Here is a 24,959-nt window from a genome sequence, read left to right on the forward strand (position 1 = left end):
CCTATCTTCAAAGAACTCACAATCTAATAGGGGAGACAATATGAAAACAAATAAATACAAACAAGGTATGTACTGGAAAAATAGGAAAAAATTAAGAGTGAGAGGATATTAGAATTAAGAGGGCTAGGGAAAGGTTTCTGGTAGCAGATGAAATTTTAGCTGGAACTTAAAGGAAGCCTGGGAAGTTAGTAAGCAGATTTGGGAAGGAAGAGCATTCCAAGCATAGGGGACAATCAGAAAAAATTCCTAGAGCTGAGAAATGGAGCGTCTTGTTCATAGAACAGTCAGTCAGAAGGCAAGTGGCACTGAATCAAAGAGTATGTGGTAGGGAGTAAGATGTAAGAACACTGGAAAGGGGGCTTTGAATGCTGAATAGAATTTTATATTTGATCCTGGAGGTGAGGCGGTTCCCTATCACTGCAGCCATTGAAGTTTGTTGAATGGGGGGATGACACGGTCAGACTAATACTTTAGGAAAATAACATTGGTGGATGAATGGAGAGAGAATTGAGGGGCCAAGGGATTGGAGGTCATGGTGAAGATGAAGAATAGGTTTTTGCAAGGGAAAGCAGAGGGACAGGTGAAAATCCAATTCATTATGGTTGGATAAGGTGATTTCAGAATTCTTGAGCATGGAAGTGTTGCATTTGTGGGTGATGGTAAGATTCAGGGTATGACCATCTTTGTGCCTGGATTTATGGGAAGTGAGAATGAAGAACTGAGTGGTTATGGTGTTTGAGGGAGTGTGTATATACTTCTCATCTCCAAAGGAAGGTAAATTGTGATGGCCAGAAGCTGCCCAGTTACCTTATCTCTCTCACTCATTTTATTTTTCCTCTTTCACAAAACCTTAAAACCAGTTCACTCTGAAACTCAGAGATTCGACCACAATAGGTCCCTGCCCAAGTTCCACTTAATGGCTGTAATTTGGGGCCCCCTGGCTTCCAGTGAATGTCAATGGCGACTGTTTCTCTTTGGAACAGCAACCCTGAGGGTCTTTCCCTCCTAGCTTGATTTTTTTCCTTTTTCTTTCCAATTAAAGGAGCCATCCCTTCACTCACTTCCTATAGAGGTCTATTCACTGAATGGTTGTTTCCTCACTCCAAGTGAGTACCTGAAAAGACCTTAGCCTAAAAGGGCCAGGGTTTCCCATTGCATCTTGGGTCATCTCCAGTCATCCTGATGAATATTAGGTTACTGGATCCAGATGGCTCTGGAGGAGAAAGTGAGGCTAGTGACCTTGCACAGCCCTCTTTCACTCAAATCACAGTCAATTGCAACTCGTGTCATCATTTCTCTGATGTCATGGTTGTCTTCGAAAAAGAAGGACAAACACAACAACAATATGTACATGTGTGTATATACATACATACATATACACATACATATATACATACATACATAGATATATATCTATATCTATACACACACATACTGGTATGTATGCATGAGGGTTAGCTGGGGAGCAAGGAAAAATGCCATGTACCAAACTCATTAAGGAAAGACGAGGAGTGACCAGGGTTGGGGGGAAGGGTGGGAAGAGTAGAGTACAGTTACCAAGATTTTGATTGAATGGAAAATATGAATAGCATGAACCTCAAAGTAGAAGTTACTTGAGTAATGAAGGCAGGAAAAGAATATAGAAGTGGCAATGGGGAGCAAAGAGTATTTCAACTCTGCTGCCTCAATTAGTGAGCCAAGGAGAATGGGTGAAGGTATAGACAGTACTGGAAAGGCAGCCAAGGAAGCTGTCTCATCTAGAGGAGTCATGTTTTAGTAATAGCTAATTCAAGAAAGAAGAGGAAAAGATTTAGGATGAAGGGAAGTTTGTTGCCTACAGCATTCCACATGGCACAGAGGAAGGATTATTTGGTGTGTGGTTGAAACTTTATTTGTATGCTACCATGCAAGTGTTCAATAAATGTTAGCGTCATTGAACACCTAGCGACCATGATAAGCGGACTGGAAGTTTTGGAGAAGAGGATAGAAAAATTTAAATGTAAATTTTAAAAAATTAAAAATTCTCAGGATTGGAAGGAATCGGTAAGATGTCACAGTGGAAGTATTGTTGGTGCAGAACTTTCAGTATCTAATTACTCAAAACTAGGTCCAAGAGATGAATAGATTTACTTGAAAATTTTCCTGTAATTATTTTTACAAGATTTATGTGGCAGCATGCACAAAATAATTTGGGTAGATTAAAGTGAGTGTCTCTACAGGCTCAGAAGACAAAATATTCTAATCCCACTTCATCTGAGTCATCCCAAAGGACACATTATAGTCAATAGATCCTTGAAATGTATAGCCACCATTCTAACTGGCCATCAGTGGGGAATAAGTAGCAAATAAGAGCTCACTGGGACTGGGGGAAGAGAAAAGAAATCTCAAACAGCTCTCACAAATCCAGGAACCTTTATTTTTCTGAAACAGAAATACTTTACCAACCTAAAGGTGATGGTGGCTGGCAATCATAGTCAAAAATTAAAATTAAAAAAGGAAATGAAAAAAATTGATCAAAATGTTCAACTCCATCAATTTTTGTCATAAGAAATTACTTCAAATTATACCCTAAGTTTTTTACAAAAACATTGTTGTTAAAGTTTTATAACAGACCAAATACTACATCTTATGGGTTTTTTTAATGGTATTAAAAGATATAAAAGTAGTTTATTTAAAGTATGGGAGTTTGTTTCCAATGAAAAATGCTTTAAAAATATAATAAATTAGTTTGCATTTTTCAAGACTTGCAACTGGTTAAGAAAAAAATCTGGGGTATGTGGTATCCAATCTGACTTGTCCCTTTATTAGTATAACAGTTCCTGGTATTATAAAGAAACTCCATGGGACCTGCCTTACAATTGTTAGTTCCTCTGGAAGCTTCTTTCCAATAAATTAATAGTATTCACTGTGATAGTGAATTTGTCAGGCATAAGTGCAAGTGGAGTGGAGTTTTCTTGGGAAGGAAAGGAGAATTTCTAATCTAACCATCGATCTTCAGGCTGTGCCTATTTCACATGGATTCAGGCCCTTGTTCTCAGCATCTTTATACATCCTTAGGAAGTCTTTGAAACGAGGAGCACAGCTTAATCTGGCCTCCCCAAAGTGCATTCGGCCTGTGAAGAGGAAATCCCCATTTCCTGGTTTCACTCCACATTCTAATAGTGTCTTGATCTGTCCTTGCCAGTTCTCACTGCTTTCCACAAGCTGAAAGACTTTATTCTTCTGCCTGTACAGCTTGCTGACACGGATGTCAATGATAGATTCTTGTTGTTCTGGCTCATTTGTTACATTCTGGATGGATCCTCTTACCACTAGAAAAGGGACAAAGGAGACAAAAACATTAGAAACTTGTATAAGTAGGAACAATGACTTTTTACTTCTTTGAAGACAAATCAAAAGTAAATAAGACATGGAAACTTGCATTGATAGAACCACTGATTTAAAAATGGAAGGGATTTTACATTAAAAGTTTTTAAGCCCAGCCAGCATTTTATATATAAGGAAACTAACGTATAAAGTGATTAAATGATCTGTCTAGGATGATATTATTAAGCGTTCGAACTGGGATTTTAATCGAGGCCTGCCTGATTCCAAGTCCAGTATCCTGTCCACCACCTGTTTCATTCCAGAAACTTTCACGTAATAGAAGTCTGGAAAACGTGAAGACTGCCTCAGATACTGTCTTCACCTGCAGGATGCAAGGGAGGAAATGATGCCTCTTCAGATGAAGAATGATAGGGAATTGCTTTTAGGAAAATAATGTGTCTTGAAGAGGCCAATTGAACAGCATACTAGACATTCTATAACTTTAAACTGCTTAGGATTTTGAAAGCTCAGGCAAGCTGCATGAATCTGGGCGTCTGAGCCCAGGATATTAAACAACAAATGTGACACCTCAAAATCACCTCAGTACAACTGACTTGTCAAGGAATACATACCAGAAAAAATGATTTGTCTAAATCCCCACCCTACCCCCATTTTTTGGTTATTTCTCTAGGATCCCAAAAATTAGGGCAACAAAAATTGAAGGTTAAAGGTTGAGTGTCTCTCTTTTGCAAAGGCAAATGGCCCAATTTTATCTTGGATGGGACCCCACATGACATGAGTATACCTTGGTCCTCTCAAGCTCAGGTGGGATATATTTTTTTCTCATGGTTTTCCTAATAGGCTTGATCCTTCATTTTCTCTACTGCCACTGACTTGTGCTCCCACTGGTTCGATTCCATAGTCAGAGGGCCAATGATTAGCAACCCAGTTCCATTTAGCCACTTAACATTGACTAGCTTTTTTAAAACAATATTTACTTTAAACATATATTCAGAAAAAAATATGCAAAGTCCAGGGATGGGGAACCTCTTCCAAACTTTACAGAATAAATCCCCTTAATAAAGATTTGTTATGTAAAACTTGGTCTCAGTCAAGGGGCTACACTTGAGGAACTAGAGGGTCACATGTGACCTCAAGGCTACAGATTCCCCACTCCAATACAAATATTTGTCCCAACACTTCCAGGGTATTTGTTTTTGTTGTTCAGTCAAGTCATTCATTTGTGAACACCAGTGCAGGAGTTAGGAGGACCTGAGTTCAAATCTCACCTCAGAGACTTGACACTCACTAGCTGTGTGACCTTGGCCAAGTCACTTAACCCCAATTGTGCCTCATCCTGGGTCATCTCCAGTCATCCTGATGAATATCTGGTCACTGAATTCAGATGGCTCTGGAGGAGAAGTGAGGCTGGTGACCTGCACAGCGCCCCCTCACTCAAAACAAAGTCAAGTACAAGTCATGTCATTACTTCTCTGATGGCATGGTATTCTTTGGCAACAAAGGATGAACACATACACCATTTTTGAACAACTGACTCTATGTGACCCTACAGAAGTTTTCCTGGAAAAGATACTGGAGTGGTTTGCCATTTCCCTCTCCAGTGTGGCCCCATTTTACAGATGAGGAACTGAGGCAAACAGAGGTTAAGTGACTTGCCCAGGGTCACATTGCTAGTATCTGACTCTAAATTTGAACTCAGATCTTCCTGACTCCAGGCTCAGTGCTCTATTCACTACACCACCTAGCTGTTCCAGGGCATATCTTCTCCTAAATCATATTAGTCTCTGGGGGCAAACAAGCTCAACTCAGCTCATTTCTGCGTAGCGCAGGTCCCATTAATTTCCCATTCAAAAGTGGAATATATGCTAGAAAAGTTCTCATCTCAGCTTCCACAGAAGAAGGAAGGAAGAAAGGAAGGAAGAAAGGAAGGAAGGAAGGAAGGAAGGAAGGAAGGAAGGAAGGAAGGAAGGAAGGAAGGAAGGAAGGAAGGAAGGAGGGGGGAGGGAGGGAGGGAGAGATCCTTACTCACAGGAAGCTGACATTCTAATGAGGAAGAAAACAAATCTGTATAAAAGTATTTGCAGAATAAATATAAAGCAATAAATAGAACATTGATAAATAGATGGCATTTGGGAGGGAGCATAATAGCAGTTGGGGGTGGGGTCAGGAAAAGCTTCATGTAGAAGGTCATGTTTAAACTGCACCCTTACATGAGGCAGAGGTGAAGAAAAAGTGCATTCCAGTTACAGAGGATGGTCAATGCAAAGGCACGAGAAATGGACCACAATATGCAGAGAGCAGAAAGAAGGCTAGTTTGGCCCTACTTTAAGGTGGAGAGAAGGTAGTAGGAGATAAAGTTAATGTTTAATGTGGCTGGAAAGGTGAATTGAAGCAAGATTTTGAAGTATTTAAGAGCTAAACAGAGAAGTTTATATCTGACCCTGGAGGCAATGGAGTTGACTGAGGAATAGAGTCACATGATAAGATCTGCATTTAAGAAAAATTCTTTTGGCAGAAGTATGCAGGAAGTATTAGTGTTTGAAAAGACTTTGGGAAGGGTGATGAAATTAGAAAGATACTGCTTCCTAATGATGATGATGATGATGGCTTGAACCATAAGTGAGTGTAGAAAAGGGGTTTAATGAATGCATTGTTATTAAGGTAGAAATAAGACTTAGCAACTACCTGGATATGTGAGGTAATGCAGAGGGAGAAGCTTCAGGTAATGAAAAAGTTACAAACTTGGAAGCCTGGAAGAAGGGTTCAACAGAATCATTGGTTCAACAGAAATAGTAAAGTTGGGAATAGTAAAGGGGTTGTGGGAGGGAGGGATAATAAATTCCGTTTTGGACATTTTGAATGTGATATGTCTCCAAGGTATCCAGTTCAAACTGTCTGATAATCAGTTTCAGGAATGAAATTCAGGGAAGAGACTTAAGCTGGATATATTGATCTGTAAGTCATTTATATAGAAATTATAATTAAACCTATGGCAGCTAATCAGGTTATTAAGTATAAAAAGAGAAGAGAATATGGTCTGGGATAGAACCTTGGGGAGCACCCACAGTTAAGGTATGTATGATACTTATAAAGAAACAGAAAAGGAGATGGAGAAGAAGGCAAACAGTCTGTAAGAGAGGAATGAAGGGAAAGATACTATAAAAAAAGAAAGGAAAGATTATGCGGAGGATAGTATAATCAAAGGTAGCAGACAAGTGTTTGGGGACTGAGAAAACACTATAAGATTTAGAGAGATCATTGATAATTTTGGAGAGAACAGTTTCAGTTGACCCATAACTTCAGAAAATAGTTTTTAAAGGGTTGCGTGAGAAGAGAGGAGATATCATTTTTTTTAACTTCAATTGATTATATTTTTTGAACATTCTTTTCTTTTTAAATTTTGAGTTCCAAATTCTCTCCTTCCCACACTCTCCTCACTGACAAGGCAAGCAACGTGATATCAATTATACATGTGAAATCATGCAAAACATATTTTGATATTACCAATTTTTTTTTAAAAAGCAAGAAAAATAAAGTCAGAAAGTTATACTTCAATTTGCACACACATTTTCTTGTTTGGTCATTAGTTCTCTTTCTTGAGATGAAAAGCATCTTTTCATCATGAGTCCTCTGGTATTGTCTTGGATTATTGTATTGATCAGAATAGCCAAGTCTTTCACAGTTGATCACCATTACATTACTGTCACCGCAAAATGATTTCTCAGTTCTTACCTTGCTTTATATCAGTTCATATAGGTCTTTCTATGCTTTTCTCAACCTCCCTCTCCATCATTTTCCACAGTATGACTCCATCACAACCATATGCCACAAACTTTTTTAGTACTTCTTTTTTTTATTTTTAGTTTTCGACTTTCACTTCCATAAGATTTTGAGTTCTAAATTTTTCTCTTTTCCCTTATTCCTCTCCCAAGACAGCTTTCAATCTGATGCAGACTATATGTGTACAATCACATTAAACATATTTCCACATTAGTTATGTTGTAAAAGAAGACTCAGAACAAAAGGGAAAAACCATGAGAAAGAAAGGAAAAAAAGAGAAAATAATATGCTTCTATCTGTACTCAGATTCTAGTTTTTTTTCTGGATATTGATAAATTTTCCATCATGAGTCTTTTGGAACTGTCTTAGATCGCTGCATTGCTGAGAAGAGCTAAGTCTATCAAAGTTGTTCTTTGCACAATGTTGCTGTTACTGAGTACAGTGTTCTCCTGACTCTGTTTACTTCACTTAGTATCAGTTCATATAAGTCTTTCCAAGTTTTTCTGAAATCCACCTGCTCATCATTTCTTATAGAACAATAGAATTCCATTACATTCATAAACCACAACTTGAGCAGCCATTCCCCAATTGATCAGCATCCCTTAAATTTCTCATTCTTTGCCACCACAAAAAAAAAAAAAGTTGCTATAAATATTTTTGTACATGTGGATCCTTTTCCCATTTTATGATCTGTTTGGGATACAGAAATGGTATTGCTGGGTCAAAGGGCATGAACAGACTCCAAAATTCTTTCTCTGGATGTGCATAGCATTTTCTATTGTTAGTCTTTTGGAGGTGTCTTGAATCCTTGCATTGTTAAGAAGGGCTAGGTATGTCAAGGTCAGTCATTGCACAATGTGGCTGTTACCATGTACAATATTCTCCTGGTCCTACTCATTTCCTTCAGCTCATATAAGTCTTTCCAGGTTTTTCTGAAGCCTACCTGTTTTATCATTTCTTATCACACAAAAGTATTCCATCACATTCACATAACACAGCTTGTTCAGCCATTCCCCAATTGATGGATGTACCCTCAATTTCCAATTCTTTGCCACCTCAAAAAGAGCTGCTATAAGTATTTTTGTCATGTGGGTCCTTTTCCCATTTTTACAATCTCTTTGGGATACAGCCCTAGAAGTGGTATTCCTGGGTCAAAAGGTATGCACATTTCCATAGCCCTTTGAACAGAGTTCCGAATTGCTGTCTAGAATAGTTGGATCAATTCACAACGCTACTAATAATGCATTAGTGTTCCAATTTTCCCACATCTTCTCCAACATTTACCATTTTCCTGTTTGGTCATGTTAGCCAATCTTCTAGATGTGATGTAGTATCTCAGAGTGGTTTTGGTGTGCATTTCTCTAACCAATAGTGATTTAGAGCATTTTTTTCATGACGATAGATAGTTTTAATTTCTTCCTCTGAAAACTGCCTGCTGATAACCTTTGATCATTTTTCAATTGGAGAATGTCTTATATTCTTATAAACTTGAATCAGTTTTCTGTTTTAGAGATGAGGCTTTTAAGAGAGACATTGGTTATAAAAATTCTTTCCCAGTTTTTTACTTCCCTCCTAATCTTGGTTGCATTGGCTTTGTTTGTGCAAAAGTTTTTTCAGTTTAATGTAATCAAAATCATCCATTTTGCATTCCATAATGTTCTCTATCTCATTTGGTCATAAATTCTTCCCTTCTCCATATATATGAACTATTCCTTGCTCTCCTAGTTTGCTTATAGTATTAGTCTTTACATCTAAATCATGTACGCATTTCATCTTTATCTTGGTACAGGATGTAAGATGTTGAACTATGCCTACCATTTTCCAGTTTTATCAGAATTTTTTGTTAAATAGTGAATTCTTAACATCAGAAAATGGAGTCTTTAGGTGTATCAATAGACTGCTATAGTCATTGACTGTTGTGTCTTGCATACCTAACCTATTCCACTGATCTACCACTCTATTTCTTAGCCACTACCAAGTAATTTTGATGATTGCTGCTTTATAATACAATTTAATATCTGGTACACCTAGGCCACCTTCCCTTGCATTTCTTTTCATTAATTCCCTTGATATTCTGGACTTTTCGTTTTTCCAGGTGAATTTTGCTATTTTTTTCTAGCTCTATCAAATAATTTTTGGTAGTTTGTTTGGTATGGCACTGAGTAAGTAATTTGATTTAGGTAGAATTGTCATTTTTATTACATTAGCTTGGCCTACCCATGAGCAACTGATATTTTTCTAATTGTTTAGATCTAACTATTCATGTGAAAAGTGTTTTGCAGTTATGTTCCTGGGTTTGTTTTGGCAGGTAGACTCCCAAATATTTTATAATGCCCATAGTAACTTTAGATGAAATTTCTTTCTCTTTTTGTGGAGTTTTGTTAGTTATATGCAGAAATGTCAATCATTTGTATAGATTTATTTTATATCCTGCAACTTTCCTAAAGCTGTTTATTATTTCAAATAATTTTTTACTTGATTCTCTACAATTCTCTAACATTATATGATCCTCAAAGAGCAATAGTTTTGTTTCTTCTTTGCCTATACTAATTCCTTCAAGTTTTTTCTTTTCTTATTGCTAAAGCTAACATTTCTAGTACAATACTGAATAATAATGGTGATAATGGACATCTTTGTTTCACCACGATCTAATTGGAAATGCTTCTAGCTGATCCACTTTACATATAATGCTTGCTAATGGTTTTAGATAAATACTGTCATTTTAAGGAAGACTATTTATTCCTATCCTCTCTAGTACTTTTAATAGGAATAGCTGTTGTATTTTGTCAAATGCCTTTTCTTCTTCTGTTGAGATAATCATGTGATTTCTTTTAGTTTTGTTGTTAACATGGTCAATTATGCTGATAGTTTTCCTGATATTGAACCAGCAGCCCTACATTCCTGGTATGAATCATACTTAGTCACAATGTATTATCCTCAAGATAAGTGGCTGTGATCTCTGCTAATATCTTATTTAAAATTATTACATCTATATTCAGATTAGGGAAATTGGTCTATAATTTTCTTTTTCTGTTTTGGCTCTTTCTAGTTTAGATATCTGTATCACAGAAAGGATTTGGTAGCACTCCATTTTTGCCTATTTTCCCAAGGAGCTTATATAGTATTGGAATGAGTTATTCTTTAAATATTTGATAGAATTCACTTGTAAACCCATCTGGTCCTGGAGATTTTTTCTTAGGGAGTTTATTGATGGCTTGTTCAATTTCTCTTTTTGAAATTGGATTAAGTATTTTATTTCCTTTTCTGTTAATCTGGACAATTTATATTTTTGTAAACATTCATCCATTTAACTAAGATTATCGTTTATCAGCATACAGTTGTACAAAATAACTCCTAATTGTTGTTTTGATTTCCTCTTCATTGGTGGTAAACTCACCCTTTTCATTTTTGATGCTGGTAATTTGTTTTCTTCTTTTTTAATCAAATTAACCAATGGTTTATCTATTTTATTGGTTTTTTCATAAAACCAACTCAGTTTTATTAGTTCAATAGTTTTAATTTTAGTTTTATTGATCTCTCCTTTGGTTTTCTGGATTTCTAATTTGGTATTTAGTTAGGGATTTGTAATTTGTCCTTTTTCTAGCTTTGTTAGTTGTCCAATTCATTGATCTTGTCTTTCTCTATTTTATTCATGTAAGCATTTAAAGACATAAAACTTCCCCTAAGAACCACTTTCACTACATCCCATAAGTTTTATTATGTTGGCTCATTATTGTCATTCTCTTGGATAAAGTTATTGATTGTTTCTATGATTTGTTGTTTGATCCATTCATTCTTCAGAATTATCTTATTTAGTTTCTAATTAATTTTTAGTCTATTTTTCCTTGGCTCCTTTATTAAATGTAATTTTTGTTGCATCATGATCTGAAAAGGATGCATTTAATATTTCTGCCTTTCTGCATTGGATTGTGAAGTTTTTATCCCCTGATCTGTGATCAGTTTTTGTATAGGTGCCATGTACCACTAAGAAAAATGTATATTTCTACCCTCATTCCATTTTCTCCAGAGGGTCAACCATATCTAAACCATTTCTAAAATTCTATTGAATTCCTTATCTTCTTTCCTGTTTATTTTGTGGTTAAACCTCAGGGTTTTTTTTTATTTGCACTTATCTTTATCCTTAGCAATTCAGAGCACTTTTTCCATGTGGTTATTAATATCTGAAAGTTCTTTTGAGAATTGTTTGTATTCTTAGACCATTTATCTATTGAGGAATAACTATATTAGTCATATATGTGTATATACCAAACTTTTATCAAGCAAATTTGATATAAAGATTGTTTTTTCACATTCAACCACTTCCCTCCTTATCCTAGATGCATTTCTGCTATAAACTCTTCTGCTATAAACATATTATGTTTCTTTAGCTCCTTTCACCTTTTTTTAAAATTATTCTTATTCCTGGCTCTCCTATTCCACCTGGCTCTCATCCCTACACCCCTAATCCCCTTTTTCTTGTTTAATATCCCCCCTTCTTCTGCCCCTGCTCAGCTAATCTTGTTCATTTTTTGTTCTCCTTTCTAGTAAGAATTTCTCACACTCTCTTCATTATCCCATCTTTTCTTTCTGTTTACTTCTAGACCCTATTTTTCTGATTCATGATCCCTATAATATGACATCCCTCTTTTCTCTGTATTCATTTAATCAAAGCTTCCAAGGTATCCATTCTAGGCTCTTCCCTCTAGACTTTTTCTGCCACTGGCTGGTAGGGCTTGTCTCATGGATTCCCCTCTTCCATTGTGTCTCATTTCCAGAACAATATTAATTATTCCAACTGTTACAAAGGGCACTGCTCCATGATAAGACCAAACCCCTGATTATGCCACTTCTCTATAGCCTTTCTTGTTGATTTTTTTCCCCTACATTTGCCAGGAAATCTCCCTATATCTCTCCCAGTCCTCCAGGTGCCCAAATCCCCCATAAGTTCCAACCCTTTCCCAATACATGTAGACTTTTCAAGCACCAAATTCTCCATGCTTTAGCTAGTGAAGGTCCTCAGGTCCCTTCACCAACCATGTCTCTTCACTGTTAGGAGCATTTATCATGTCTTGCCTTCAAAGTAATGCCTCTTTCCTTTCCCCTCCCTTTGCAGTTTTTCCTTCTTCCTCCTTCCCCACCTCCCTGACGTCTCTTGCTAAGACCACAGAAGTCACCTTTGTCTCATTGCTAGCCCTTCATTTGACGTGCACCACTCACTTATCTCTATTTCCCTATTCTCCTCTCTTCCCTTTTCTGTACCTTTCCATGTAATGTCCTGAAAAAGCAGTATTCCCTATAGGCAGGTTGTCATCAGTTTCTATCCATAATATAGCTTGCCTCTCCACTGTTGCCTCCACCAGATTTTGTTCTTCACCCTGTCTTCTTGCCTACATTTGGAAAGAAGTCTCTTATTGGCTTCTCTGGTGTTACTCTGTTGCTTATTACTGGTTTTGTTGGTTCATTTACTCAACTCCTCATACATTTTTATTGTTTGGGGTGTTTGAGGAAATAAAGTCTTCATTTCTGGTGTTGTTTCTAAAAATGGTTTAAACTCTTCTCTATTATTGAATGTCCATCTTTTTTCCTGTATGATTAAGCTCAGATTTGTAGGATAGCTCACCTTGGGTGCATCCTGAGCTCCACTACTCTTCAGAACATTATTCCATTCCCTACTATGTTTTCTAGTGGGTATAGAACAGTCTTGTGTTGTTCAAATGTCCTTTCTTTTGTATTTGAAGCTCTTTTTCCTGATGCCTTGCAGAACTTGTTTCCAAATTGAATTGGCCAAGCAACCACTATGTATCTTGGAGTTTGCAATCTTAGTTTTTTATTTGGTTATTTTTGTTTGTTTGTTTTATTCTGGAGGTTATTTGTGAATTCCTTTAACTGGAATTTCATTTTCTATGTTTAGAAGATTCTGGTCAGTTCTATTCTGTTGTTTCCTTCATCATGCTATTAAGGATTTTTGTCCTATCATATTCTTCTGGGAGACCTATGATTCTTAGGTTGTCTCTGCACATCCTGTCTTTGAGATCAGTATGTTTTGCACATATAATGAACATATTTTCATTTAATGTTACATTGTTTTTCTACTCTCCTAGGTTATCTCCTTTCTCTGTATTTGCATTCCCAATCTATTATACTCTTGTGTTTCTTTGGTAAGACTCACCATTACCAATTCTAGTTTTTCTATTTTATTCATTATTTTTGCTGTGCAGGACAAAAATTCTGCTATCGTAATCCTTATTTCTCTTTGCAACCACTCAAGAATAGTGTATTGTAGTTCCATGTTCTTCTCAGATTCTACTGAATCTTCTGTCTGATCAAGTGCTGGATTATTTTCCTTTATCTTCAAGGTCTTTGTATTTTCTTCTTCCTGAAATCTTTGGTATTTATTTTTCCCCCCTTATTTTTCCCACCTCTCACTTTCTGACTCCCTTCCTTCTGATTATGTTTTCCCTGGGGGATGTATCTTAAAGTATTTCAGTCTCCTCCAACAATGGACATTTCACAATTTGCGAGCCTAGGTTTCTGCCTGAAATTACTTTTTGGTGGCTAAAACAGAGCCTAGCTGAATGTTGTGCTTTTCCCCCACCCCTCCCATATACAGTGTTCTGTCTTACTCCCTCTGTTCCTCATTTCTCTGACCTAGAACAGGCAGTACTGAGACTGTTTATTCACTCTAGTACAGGCAATTCAGAACTTTAAAGCACTGGTGCTTCTAGGTTGCACTCCCTGGCAGGCTTTTGCTCCTCAAGGGTTGTAGCCAAGCTGGCTGTTAAGGCATGAGCAAACTTCCAGAGCCTGTAGACAGGTTCTCCATTAGCTCCATGCCAAATAGTGTGGGAGGGTAGGAGAAAGGTGTTGACTGAGTTCAGGGTAAGTGAGCCTCATTTCTGAGGGTTTTTTTGTGGAAGTAGAGGGTAGTTCTTTACCCTCTTTTGGATTCTGGGTCTTTGGCATATAATTTCTCTTTTGGAGAGGTTTGTGAGATTGTTGGGATTGACGAAAGTGTCTAGTTCACCATCTTGTTGCTCACATGACCTAGAAGTTGTGTCTCATTTTATTCTAATCTTGAACTTGAACTGTATAAGACCAACCTGAATCCAGTAAGGCCATGACTACATTTGGTTTCCCTCCTGATTTTTTTTTTATCCAGACTTGTGATTTTATTTAAAAATGGAATTCCTAATGAATAAACTCCATCAATGCAGATAAGCAACTATTCTGTAATTGTAGTCTTAGATAGTTGCTGGGGGGTACAAACAGTTAAATTTCTTGAGGTTTACTTAGTATGTATCAGAAATAAACTCAGGTCATCCTGCCTCCAAGACCAGTCCTCTAAGCACCACATCATGCTGTGCCCTTGAAGCCTCAAAATTTCAATCCTAGTTCTGTTACATGGAATTATAAACACTTGGGTTATCTGGATAAGTAAATAAGTGTCCTGAAGAGGTAGGATTAATACTAATAATATTTCACTAACACTAATAAAGTCAGTGTTTACTTACCAAAGTCACTAGTGCAGACAGCTAAGAGGACTTCTGTGTCACTGCAAGGGCGACATGGAACTGCAGAAAAAAATAAATTAAATAAACCCAAGAAAAGCAATTTTAAATCATCTAAAGGTGTTTTCTGTGTCAAGGAATTGGCAAGGGAGAAAAGATTGTTAAGGACAGCATAGTATATAGATCCTTCCTGGTTTTCTCCCAAGTACCTTTAGAACAATCAGCAACACACTGCTAACTCCTCTCGATATTTTTATGTTAATCTTCATAGTTGTACAGATTGTAGAAATTAAGTCCAAGTGAATACTTGGAAGATCAGGAGCAGTCAACAAAGTTGTAGAAAAACAACAGGTTTTCTGACCCTATATCTTTAACAAAATATCAAAGATAGTTTAAAGGAATATATTCTGAAGGATGTCAAGGCTGAGTAAGAAGCCTAAAACTGCCATGACAAGTGCAAGAATCCCATTTAACTGGAAGTACAACTTTTGGCAACTTCAACCACCCAGAATAGAGTCTAAATATGGAAGTGAAACAAACATAGGCTGTCAATGTCCTTCTAAAAATATGGCATCTCAAGTGTGCTCTCATCAGGGCAGAGTAGTATATTTAAGAACTTTATAAAGATCATTTATTATCTTTACTAACACTGCTTCTCTTAATATGATCTAAGATAATTTTAGCTTTTTTTGCATGCTGTGTTGCTCTATTAATTCATATTAAGCAAGACATTTAATCCCCGGTTTAAGAGCTATTGTCTAAACATGCCTTCCCAATCTAAACTTTTTGAATTCAGGTATAAGACTACATTTATCGCTATTAAGTTTTAACTGTGATTTAAGCTAGGCCCAATATTTTAGTATGTCAAGGTCTTTTTGGATCTGAATCCTGTCATTTAATAGGACTTCCAAACTTCCTATCTTCTGAAACTGACAAGCATTGCTATGACTTCATCCAAATTGCTAATAAAAATTATTAAATATCAGAAGGTCAAGCAGCATAGGTGTAGACACCTGGAATACTTCACTACAGATCCTTATCCAAGTTGACATCTACTCAGGGACTACTCTTTTGATTCAATAAATTCTGAGCCCCTCAAACTATATCATCATCCAGAGCACATATCACACTTGTCTAAAATATGATTTTTTAAAAATGCTTTCTGAAATCTACATATGGTATTGACTACAGCAGTGGTGTCAAACTCAAATAGAAATGGGGGTAGCTGTCACATGTGAAATTTAGCAAAAATGTAAACTGAGGCAATTCTCCAAGCAAGAGAACAGTTTATTAATAGGACACCAAACCTACTAATAAAGGGGTCAATGGCTTGACTTCTTTTATACCAAAGACCTAGAATTGAAGCATCTCATTTTTATAAGCATAGTACAAAAACAGCCAGCATCACAGGGGTAAGGGCTCATGATTGATTACATTAAAGAAAGTAGGCATATCCCCACATTGAATGAAGACCACCTCTATCTTTTCTAAATTTTGAGTCCCAGCTCCATTCCAGGGTCACTGAGAGGGACCCAGGTATGTAAACTCATTGGAAACTGGAGGATAAGAACACCTTTTAATTACTAAAGATAGGAAGAGGCCCAGCTTCTCAAGGATAACACACAAATCTATGCTGAGATAATGCTTTGTGAGAGTACTAAGAACAGAGTTTTTCTTTAACCAACAGTCAATGTGGGAAAGTTTTAGTCTTTATATCTAATTTCAGACAGGGAGACTGAACTTTTGTACATATGAGTTTCTTCACTCAAAGACAGAGAAGAGACTTTAAGGTCTGTTATACAGAGTACAAAATATGGTTACAGAATATAATCACAAAGTAAAATCAAATATAAAGTCAATATTAATTTTCACAGAGACATTATTCCATATATAAGGATGCCTGTGGAACACATATTGACTTAGTTTTAAAATGTAGAATTATGTATTTATACTAATTCTGTTAAATATTTGTCAATCACATTTTACTCTGGTTCAGGTCAAATGTGAAAGTGTTGCAGTCTATGTATTTGACACCCTCTGGTCTCTAACATGGTCATGATCTCAGTTTCATTACTTCTATTTACTTGCCACCTTTCTCCCCACTCCACTCATTACTGGCTTCAACATGTATTGTTTTTCCCCATTCGAATGCAATCTTCTTGTGAGTAGGAATGTCTGTCTGTATTTGTATCACCAATGCTTAGCATGATATCTTCCACACAGAAAGCACTTAAATGCTCTACGTAACTATCTTTACGATAACATGTATGGAGTAAAGTGCTTCTAGGACTAAAAGTAAGACCCCCACTTCTGGTTCTAGGAATGTTCTCTGGCAAATAGAGAACCATCATTGATTGGCAAATCTCAGATCAATCCGTGGAGACAAATATGAATGAGTGTCCTAGGGCAGTTAATTTATACATGTTCCTTATTTTTCTCTTCAATACCTGGGATAGTTTAATTCTCTTTTTAAGGCTTTTTTTTTCTTCCTGACAACCTATTCTCTCCTCAAATAGATCTCATTTAAGGGTATCCTATATTCCCAAATCCAGTGCTTCCAAGTGATTATAGAATAATGATCTCATTGGCAGTTTTGTCATGTTTCATTTAAAAAGCCTGCCACAAACCCAACTTACATTTTTGTGAATAGCAGATATTCCATTATCTATCTTGCCAGATCCATCCTCATAGGCCTGACAAATTGAAAAATATTCAACTCCCTTTCTTAATTTGGGGCTATAGGGATAGGAGAGGAGAAGAAAAGAAGGAAGTTTATGTTTTGTTTTATGTATATGTGGGGTTTTTAAAGTGCTTTCTCAATGTAGGGGAACAAAGATCTGATGGAAAGCAATGATCTAACATGATGCAACCTGAATTTCCTGTTAGGGAGGTGGCTTTAGCACAGCAAGTAAAGTAGATTGCCTAATAGTCACTTACTGAGTGGAACATCAGCAAGTTTGCCATGACTCACTGGTTAGTTTTGCTTACTCATTGACTTCTATTAAGTTAACAGGAAAAGGAAAAACACAAAATATGAACAACTTATTTGATTGTTTTCAACTTCAACACTGCTCAATTAAGTATCCTAATAAAAGAAAATACTTTACTGGATTTCGAGAAAGCTCAAAAATCTCTATCTTGCCTAATGTTTGCATCTAGTATTCCTCTGAGCTATATACCCAACTCTGCATTAAACTAAATACATGACTACTGCAGGTTTCATAAAGTACAGTGTCCATTGCCCTAAAGATTATGAAAGTTAAGGTCACTAGTACAATCTTCTCCAAGATACCGAGTATTTCCTCTGTGGGCAGCTTGATGTCTACTCCACTACACTATTGGTTTGTACACTGATAAAATGAAAAGGCTATAATCATTAATATAATTCTTCCTTCCTTCCCTCAATGAAACAATGAACTATAATCCCAGTTTACCCAGTTTAATCACTGTAGACCATTCAACAAATCTACTCCAGCACTGAAGCTTCTATATAAGCAGCCATCAACACAACCTGGGTTGACTCACAAAATACATACTGTCTTTTAAAAATTATCTTTAATAATTCACTGAGTCTAATGAGAGGTTGCATAACCTAGATTTCAGTATTTCATAATGGCAAATGAAGGCAAGAGAAGGAAAGTCATCAGCCCCATAAAATGATGATTGAAGATCTAAACAGGTGGAGAAAGAGGCTTCATAAGGGTGTGGCTGACTTAGAATTAAACAGACAAGAACTGCCTAAGATTAAGATTCCAATGTTTCCTTTTCCTAACATTCTCCAGAACTTTGTTCTACTAGCTATTAGCATACAACGTCAACTAGCCATTCTAAGAGTCATTTCGGCTTTTTGAGTGGAGAAACTTGGACTCATAGAAGAAATGGTTGACAGTCATTTACTCTGCTCTATGATATTCAATTTTGCATAGGCTCAAAACTAGTCTGACTATATAAAGAAGTGGTGGAGTCATACGGAGAAATAGTTGTTAGTCTTCCTGGTCAAACTTTCCAAGTCTATCAAATAGGATCTTTTCCTAATCATGGAGTTAATGACATTTTAAAATTGAGATTTAATGAATTAAAAATCTTTAGCCTTACATATAGCATACACATCTGGGTAGAAGTTATATTTTTCTCCCAAATCAAGTAGCAAAAAATGGATTGAGGGCTAAATGGGTTCAAGTTTTACCTCTAATACATAGTGACAATGTGATACCAGACAAGCCACACAATCTCTCAGTGCTTTACTGCTTTTCTAAGACTACAACTCACAGAGATGGTGTGACCTTTATTGGTAGAGGAAATACTTATGGTTGTTCCTCATATCAATAAAATCACAGGTCCATACCCATTCCATTCCTCTTCTCTCCCCACACACTGGAACTTGAACAAAACCTGATTGTGAGTTTTTTGTTAAAGGTTAAAGTGCTTCACTACACACACACACACACACACACACACACACACACACACACACATATATGTATGTATGTATTTCTTTTCAAAGAGAATTCATTTTAGGAGGATGCCCTATATTCAAATTAATACTGTAGTTTACTACCATATTCCTTATTTTTAAATTTCTTGCCACATAAAAGTGTAATTCCCAACTCTTATAAGTCTAGCAGCTGGCATTTATGCACCTATTTCTAATCTCAGACTATCTGCACATCTGTTGAAGTCAAGGAAATAAAAAACAATTGCTCAGGACAGACAGTGGCACTGTCTCAACAGCAGCATCATGATTCTTGAGCATTAGGTGAAAATGAGGCAGAATAAGTTGGTATTATGAGGAGGTACAGTAGGAACTAGGAATAAAGTCACCTTGAAATCTCATCTATTAAGAGAATGTTTCTGAGCAGCTTGTGAATAACCATTTGTAAGGAAATTAATGACAGTTATGGGGTCTTTATGACTCAGGATAGACACAATCATATTAGCACGTTTATCAGGACCTACTCAACCAATGAACCTTTGTCATCATGTCTTCCATGACCTTCTTCCTTCCAAATTCATAATTAAGGCCCTATTTGATTGGCCCATGGTGCCAGCTTTGATAGCAAGATCAACCTTCATCCCATTCTCCAGAATGTCTTTAGTGAGTGCTCCAGGATTCTCTATAGCTTCCACATGAAAACAGTATTTATTTGCTCCTACTATAGCCATTGACTTTGTCCACTGTTCTGGTCTAGAAACCATGACATGAATGTCAGAGAAAGCATCTATCTCAGGGTGATCAAAGGTGATACTGGGAACAAAATACACAAAATGAATTTCATATGGGTTGCAATCAGGACGTAATTACTTATCGAAAAGATAAGCTTATAGAGGTAATAGAATGATCCTTGCTTTAGCAGTATATATACTAAAAATTATAACAATTAGCAAAGCTCCTGTGCAAGGATCACACAAAAATTGATGAAACATTCCATATTTTTAAAAAGTGGAAGGGAAGGGGACCTAACAGTACATGTTCTCAAACTATTCTACAAAGCAATAATCACTAAAGCAATTTGGTATTTGTTAAGAAATACGGAAGCTGTCTGGGATAAGAACTCACTGTTCTATAAAAATTGCTGGGAAAACTGGATAACAATGTGGTGCAAACTGGGCATAGACCAATGCCTAACACCATGCACAAAAATAAAGCCCAAATGGATACATGATCTAGGTAGAAAGATTGATACTATAAACAAATTAGAGGAGCAAGGAATAGTGCATTTGTCAGATTTATGGAGAATGGAGAAGTTTATGACCCAACAAGAGATAGAGAACATTATGAAGTGCAAAATGGATAATTTTGATTACATTAAATTGAAAAGTTTTTGCACAAACAAACCAAAATGCAACCAAGATTAGAAGGGAAACAGAAAACTGGGAAAGAATTTTTGAAGCTAGTGTCTGTAATAAAGGCCTCATTTCTAAAATATATAGAGAGCTGAGTCAAATATACAAGAATACAAGTCATTCCCCAATTGATAAATGGTCAAAGGATATGAATAGGCAGTTTTCAGAGGAAGAAATTAAAGGTATCTATAGTCATATGAAAAAATTCTCTAAATCACTTTGATTAGAGAGATGCAAATCAAAACAACTCTGAGGTACCACATCATACCTTTCATATTGGATAACATGGCAAAACAGGAAGATGATAAATGTTGGAGAAGATGTGGGAGAGTTGGAGCACTGATTCATTGTTGGTGAAGCTTTGAGCTGATCCAGCCATTCTGGAGAGCAATTTGGAACTATGCCTAAAGGGCTACAAAAATGTGCATACCCTTTGACCCAGCAATACTGCTTCTAGGACTATATCCCCAAGAGATCACAGAAATGAGAAAGGGTCCCACATGTACAAAAATATTTATAGCAGCTCTCTTTGTGGTGGCCAAAAACTGGAAATCAAGGGGATGCCCATCAGTTAGGGAATAAATTGCTGAATAAATTGCAGTATATGAATGTAATGGAATACTATTGTGCTATAAGAAATGATGAACAGGAAGACTTCAGAGAGGCCTGGAAGGACTTATATGAGCTGATGTTGTGTGAAAGGAGCAGAACCAGGAGAACTTTGTACACAGCAACAACCACAGTGTGTGAGGAATTTTTCTGGTACTTAGTACTTCATTGCAATGCAAGGACTTAAAAAATTCCCAATGAACTCGAGGCAAAATGCCTTCCACATCCAGAGAAAGAATTATGGAATTCAATCACAGAATGAAGCAGACCATTTTCTTTTGTATTATGTTTTGTTTCATTTTGTTTTATGATTTCTCCCATTCATTTTAATTCTTCTATGCAACATGACTAAGGTGAAAATGTATTTAATAGGGATATATGTGTAGAACTTATATAAAACTGAATGCTGTCTCAGGGGAAGGAAGGCAAGGGAGGTAAAAAAAATCTAAGATATATGGAAGTGATTGTAGAACACTGAAAACAAATAAAATAATTTAATTTAATTTTTAAAAAGAAAGAAATAGGGAAGCTGATCAGAGTAAAACAGATCAGATAAACAATTCACAGAAGCAAATGAGTATATCAAATCAACAAAACATCAATCCACCCAGGGTGACATCATAAATAAATTAGAGGGACAACAAAGAAATTATCTGCCAGATTTATGGACAGGGAAATAGTTCATGAACAAGCAGGAGAAAGGGAAAATAACAGAAGGTAAAATAGGTTTAACTACTAATAAAATTGAAGTTTTCATGCAAACAAAACCAATAAAATTAAAAGAGAAGCAAATACTTAGGGGTTTGCAATCAATTTCTCTGATAAATGTTGATTTCTAAGATATATAGGGAACTAATTCTATTTTATAAGAACATGAGCCATTCCTCAAATGTTAAGTCAGAGGACGTTAAGGTAGGAGGGCAGTTTCCTGATTCATCTCTTCCCCTGACACAGCTTTCTCCCCACTCGACTTCCTTCTGCCTCAGCTCTTCTAGCAGTCTCCCTGGTGAAGCTTTCTCCCCTCACAAAACCTGATTGACCCCAACTTTCTGATGCAGTTTCCTCATGATAAAAAGCCCAATACCAGGTAGCTTCAGGGCTTTCTGGACTTGGTAGGTGCCAGAGACTGCATGAGTCACTATATCCTAATGAGTGCCAGACACATTTTGAGATGGAGGTGATATGGGGAGTGGGAAGGGGCACAATATCCAGATAAACTAAGTGTCACTATATCCTCCTTAGGTGTCTTTGTTGCATGTTCTTGATGTGTGTTAAGGTAAAGTATATCCCTTTTGTTAAATATTCAGTGTTTCATTTCATCCCAATATTGAACCTGAACTTTGTTGCAGGTTAAACAAACCATTGTACAAACCTGCGACTTTAAGGCCACATCTACAACAGATGTGAATAAATATTTTTAGAGGAAAAAATCCAAGCCACATAGAAAAAAATGCTTGAAATTACTAATAAGTAGAAAAAGGCAAGTGAAAATAAGTCTGAGGTTCGACCTTGTAACCTCTCATACTGGAAGAGCTGACCAGAAAAAAAAATAAAATGACCAATTCTGGATAGCTTGTGGGAAAACAAGTGTATCAATATACTATTGGTGGAGTTGTGAAATGGTCCAACCATTCTGGAAAAAGAATTTGAAACTTTTTCCAACAAAGCTACTAAACTGCATATATTCTTTTACCCAGAGACATCACTACTAGGTCTATACCCCAAAAAAAGTCAAAGAAAGAGGACAAGAACCCATACTGGAAAAAAAATTTGCAGCTGCAAGTGACAAAATCTTTAAAATTAGGGTATATCCATCTCAGGAATAGTCGAACAAGTAAGGCAATATGAATATGTTCGAACGATACTAAGCTATAAAAAAATGCTGAAGGGGATAGTTTCAGATAAAAATAGGAAGACTATATTGTTTCAGAGTGAAGAGTGTAGAACCAGGAGAACAATTTATACAATTACATCAATACTGTCATGACAAACAACTTTGAAAGACTGAAGAATTCTGCTCAACCACAAATCCAGAGGACTCAAGATGGAACATGCTATGTGTCTCCTGATACAGAAGTGAGGGACTCGGTACTGTTACTTTTTTTTTGGACATGGCCACTGGGGGAATTTATTTGTAACAGGTTTTTTGTTTGTTTATTTTTATTTTCTCAGGTATTGGAGGATGGGGAGGAAGGAGGGAAGAAAATAATGCAGATGTGAAAATAAGATAATGAAAAATATGTTAATAAAGAATATGAAATGCTTCAGGCTTTGAGAATAAGATCAATTTCATTCCTCCTTTATATGAAAAGAATAAAAGTTCATAAGCAGGTGTTAGCATGCTGGAAAGGACATTTTAGGAAGATGAACCTGGCTACAGGTTGCAGGACTGGTAGAAAAGTTCAGAAACAGAGAAACCATTAAAGAAGTTATCAAAATATTCTCAGGCTAACAGAACAGAGTAAGTTACTAGCAATGGTGTTATGAGGATGAAAGGAGATAGTAATGGAATAATGGAAAGAATGTTAGACGAGGCATCAGAAAAGTTGAGTTTTAATCTTGCATCTGCCACTATAAATAGCCATGTAATCTTGGGCAAGTTGTTTCACTATCTCTACCCTTGATTTCTTGTGCCATTACAGATCACACTTCAACTAATTTTAGATTATCGGCACCATCCACTTCCTTTGTACCCATTCACATACTGCTGGATGAAGCTTTTGTAAATTACAAAAACATACTGACTGGACTCACTGCAAATTTATATCTAATCTCAACCGGGTCCTCATTGCAGCAAAGCAAACATTCTATTCTCCAATTGATTGTTAATCAACTCCCCAAAGCAGCTATTCCAGATCTTCTCATCTCTCCTCAAGCCTCTTGGGCTCACTCTCTCAGCTGAGAGCTTTGCCTCATATTTCACTGAAAAAAAATCGAGACCATTCACTAAGACACCTCTTTCTTCTTTCTTCTAAATTTTATGCCACTCAGACATTTCCCTCCACTATTTCTTCTCTCACTCCAGTCTGCTTTTTAAAATTCATAATTAAAGAAAATGCTATATCATTTTGGACTTCTGAGTCATGTTACCAACAAGACAGAAGACTAAACCTTTGCTCTGATTCTCAACACCTCTCCAAAATAGGAATTATGCATCAGAGACAATGGAATTTCAGCTCTCTCCAAGATCTAGACCATCAAGAACCCAAACAAGTTAAAAAATAAATAAATAATGAACTAAGAACAAAGAAGGCTAATCCCTAACCTCTAAAATGCTTACTTGGGACTTCTTCACCCAACATCCACCATAACAATCCCACAATCTGCTGAAAAGCTTGAGACAGAGCCAAACCTCACCTCCATTTGCCCAGTGTTGTGGAGATCCGAACAGTTAGGAATTTGCTCAAGTTACTACCACAGTAAGGAGTGCAACAGCAGCAGACATAGTAGCACTCTGTACTTCAGCAGAACTCAAGAACAGAAGAACAGCAGCAGGACTCATGTCCACACTTTCAACAGAACTCAACTTGACACCTTGACCCTCTTTCCTCCTCCCACAGTGCCTCCAATATCCAAACTTCAAACAGTAGAAATTTGCTAAAGCCATAACAGCAGCATGGCAGCATTCTGTGCTATTCAGTCAGAGAATTGGGAAACGGGGAACTGGAGGAGACCACATGTGACCAGCTATGTGGCACTCCACTTTAGTGGAAAACTGTCCAATATCTAGCTAAGGTAAATTCTGTCCATCCAGAAGTTATCTGAGGCATAGATCAAAGATGGCAAAGCATGAGTTGTTCAGCACAGGAAAAGTCTGAGATTCTTTGAGATCTAGACCATAGGAAAATGTTCATTAAAGTGGAGGGAATCAGAATGTGAATGAGAGGGGGC

The 24,959-nt window shown here is 36.7% G+C and overlaps 1 protein-coding gene and 1 pseudogene across 3 annotated transcripts in view; one reads left to right on the forward strand and one right to left on the reverse strand.

The window, feature by feature from the left end:
• Positions 1 to 2,393: 2,393 nt before the first annotated feature.
• Positions 2,394 to 24,959, reverse strand: part of METRNL (meteorin like, glial cell differentiation regulator) — a 36,558-nt gene continuing 13,992 nt past the window's right edge. For 2 of the 3 annotated variants that reach the window (XM_072640897.1, XM_072640899.1), the window contains exons 3-4: positions 14,619 to 14,678; positions 2,394 to 3,311 (exon numbers count right to left, since the gene is read on the reverse strand). In XM_072640897.1, coding sequence (XP_072496998.1) covers positions 2,995 to 3,311; positions 14,619 to 14,678 — 377 coding nt within the window. In that variant the 3' untranslated portion in view covers positions 2,394 to 2,994. The remainder of the gene's footprint in view (positions 3,312 to 14,618; positions 14,679 to 24,959) is intronic. The other variant, XM_072640898.1, reaches the window with a different exon arrangement.
• LOC140530588 (U6 spliceosomal RNA) lies at positions 19,958 to 20,050 on the forward strand (annotated as a pseudogene).

The sequence above is a fragment of the Notamacropus eugenii genome, chromosome 2, assembly GCF_028372415.1.
Source record: "Notamacropus eugenii isolate mMacEug1 chromosome 2, mMacEug1.pri_v2, whole genome shotgun sequence".
NCBI lineage: Eukaryota > Metazoa > Chordata > Mammalia > Diprotodontia > Macropodidae > Notamacropus > Notamacropus eugenii.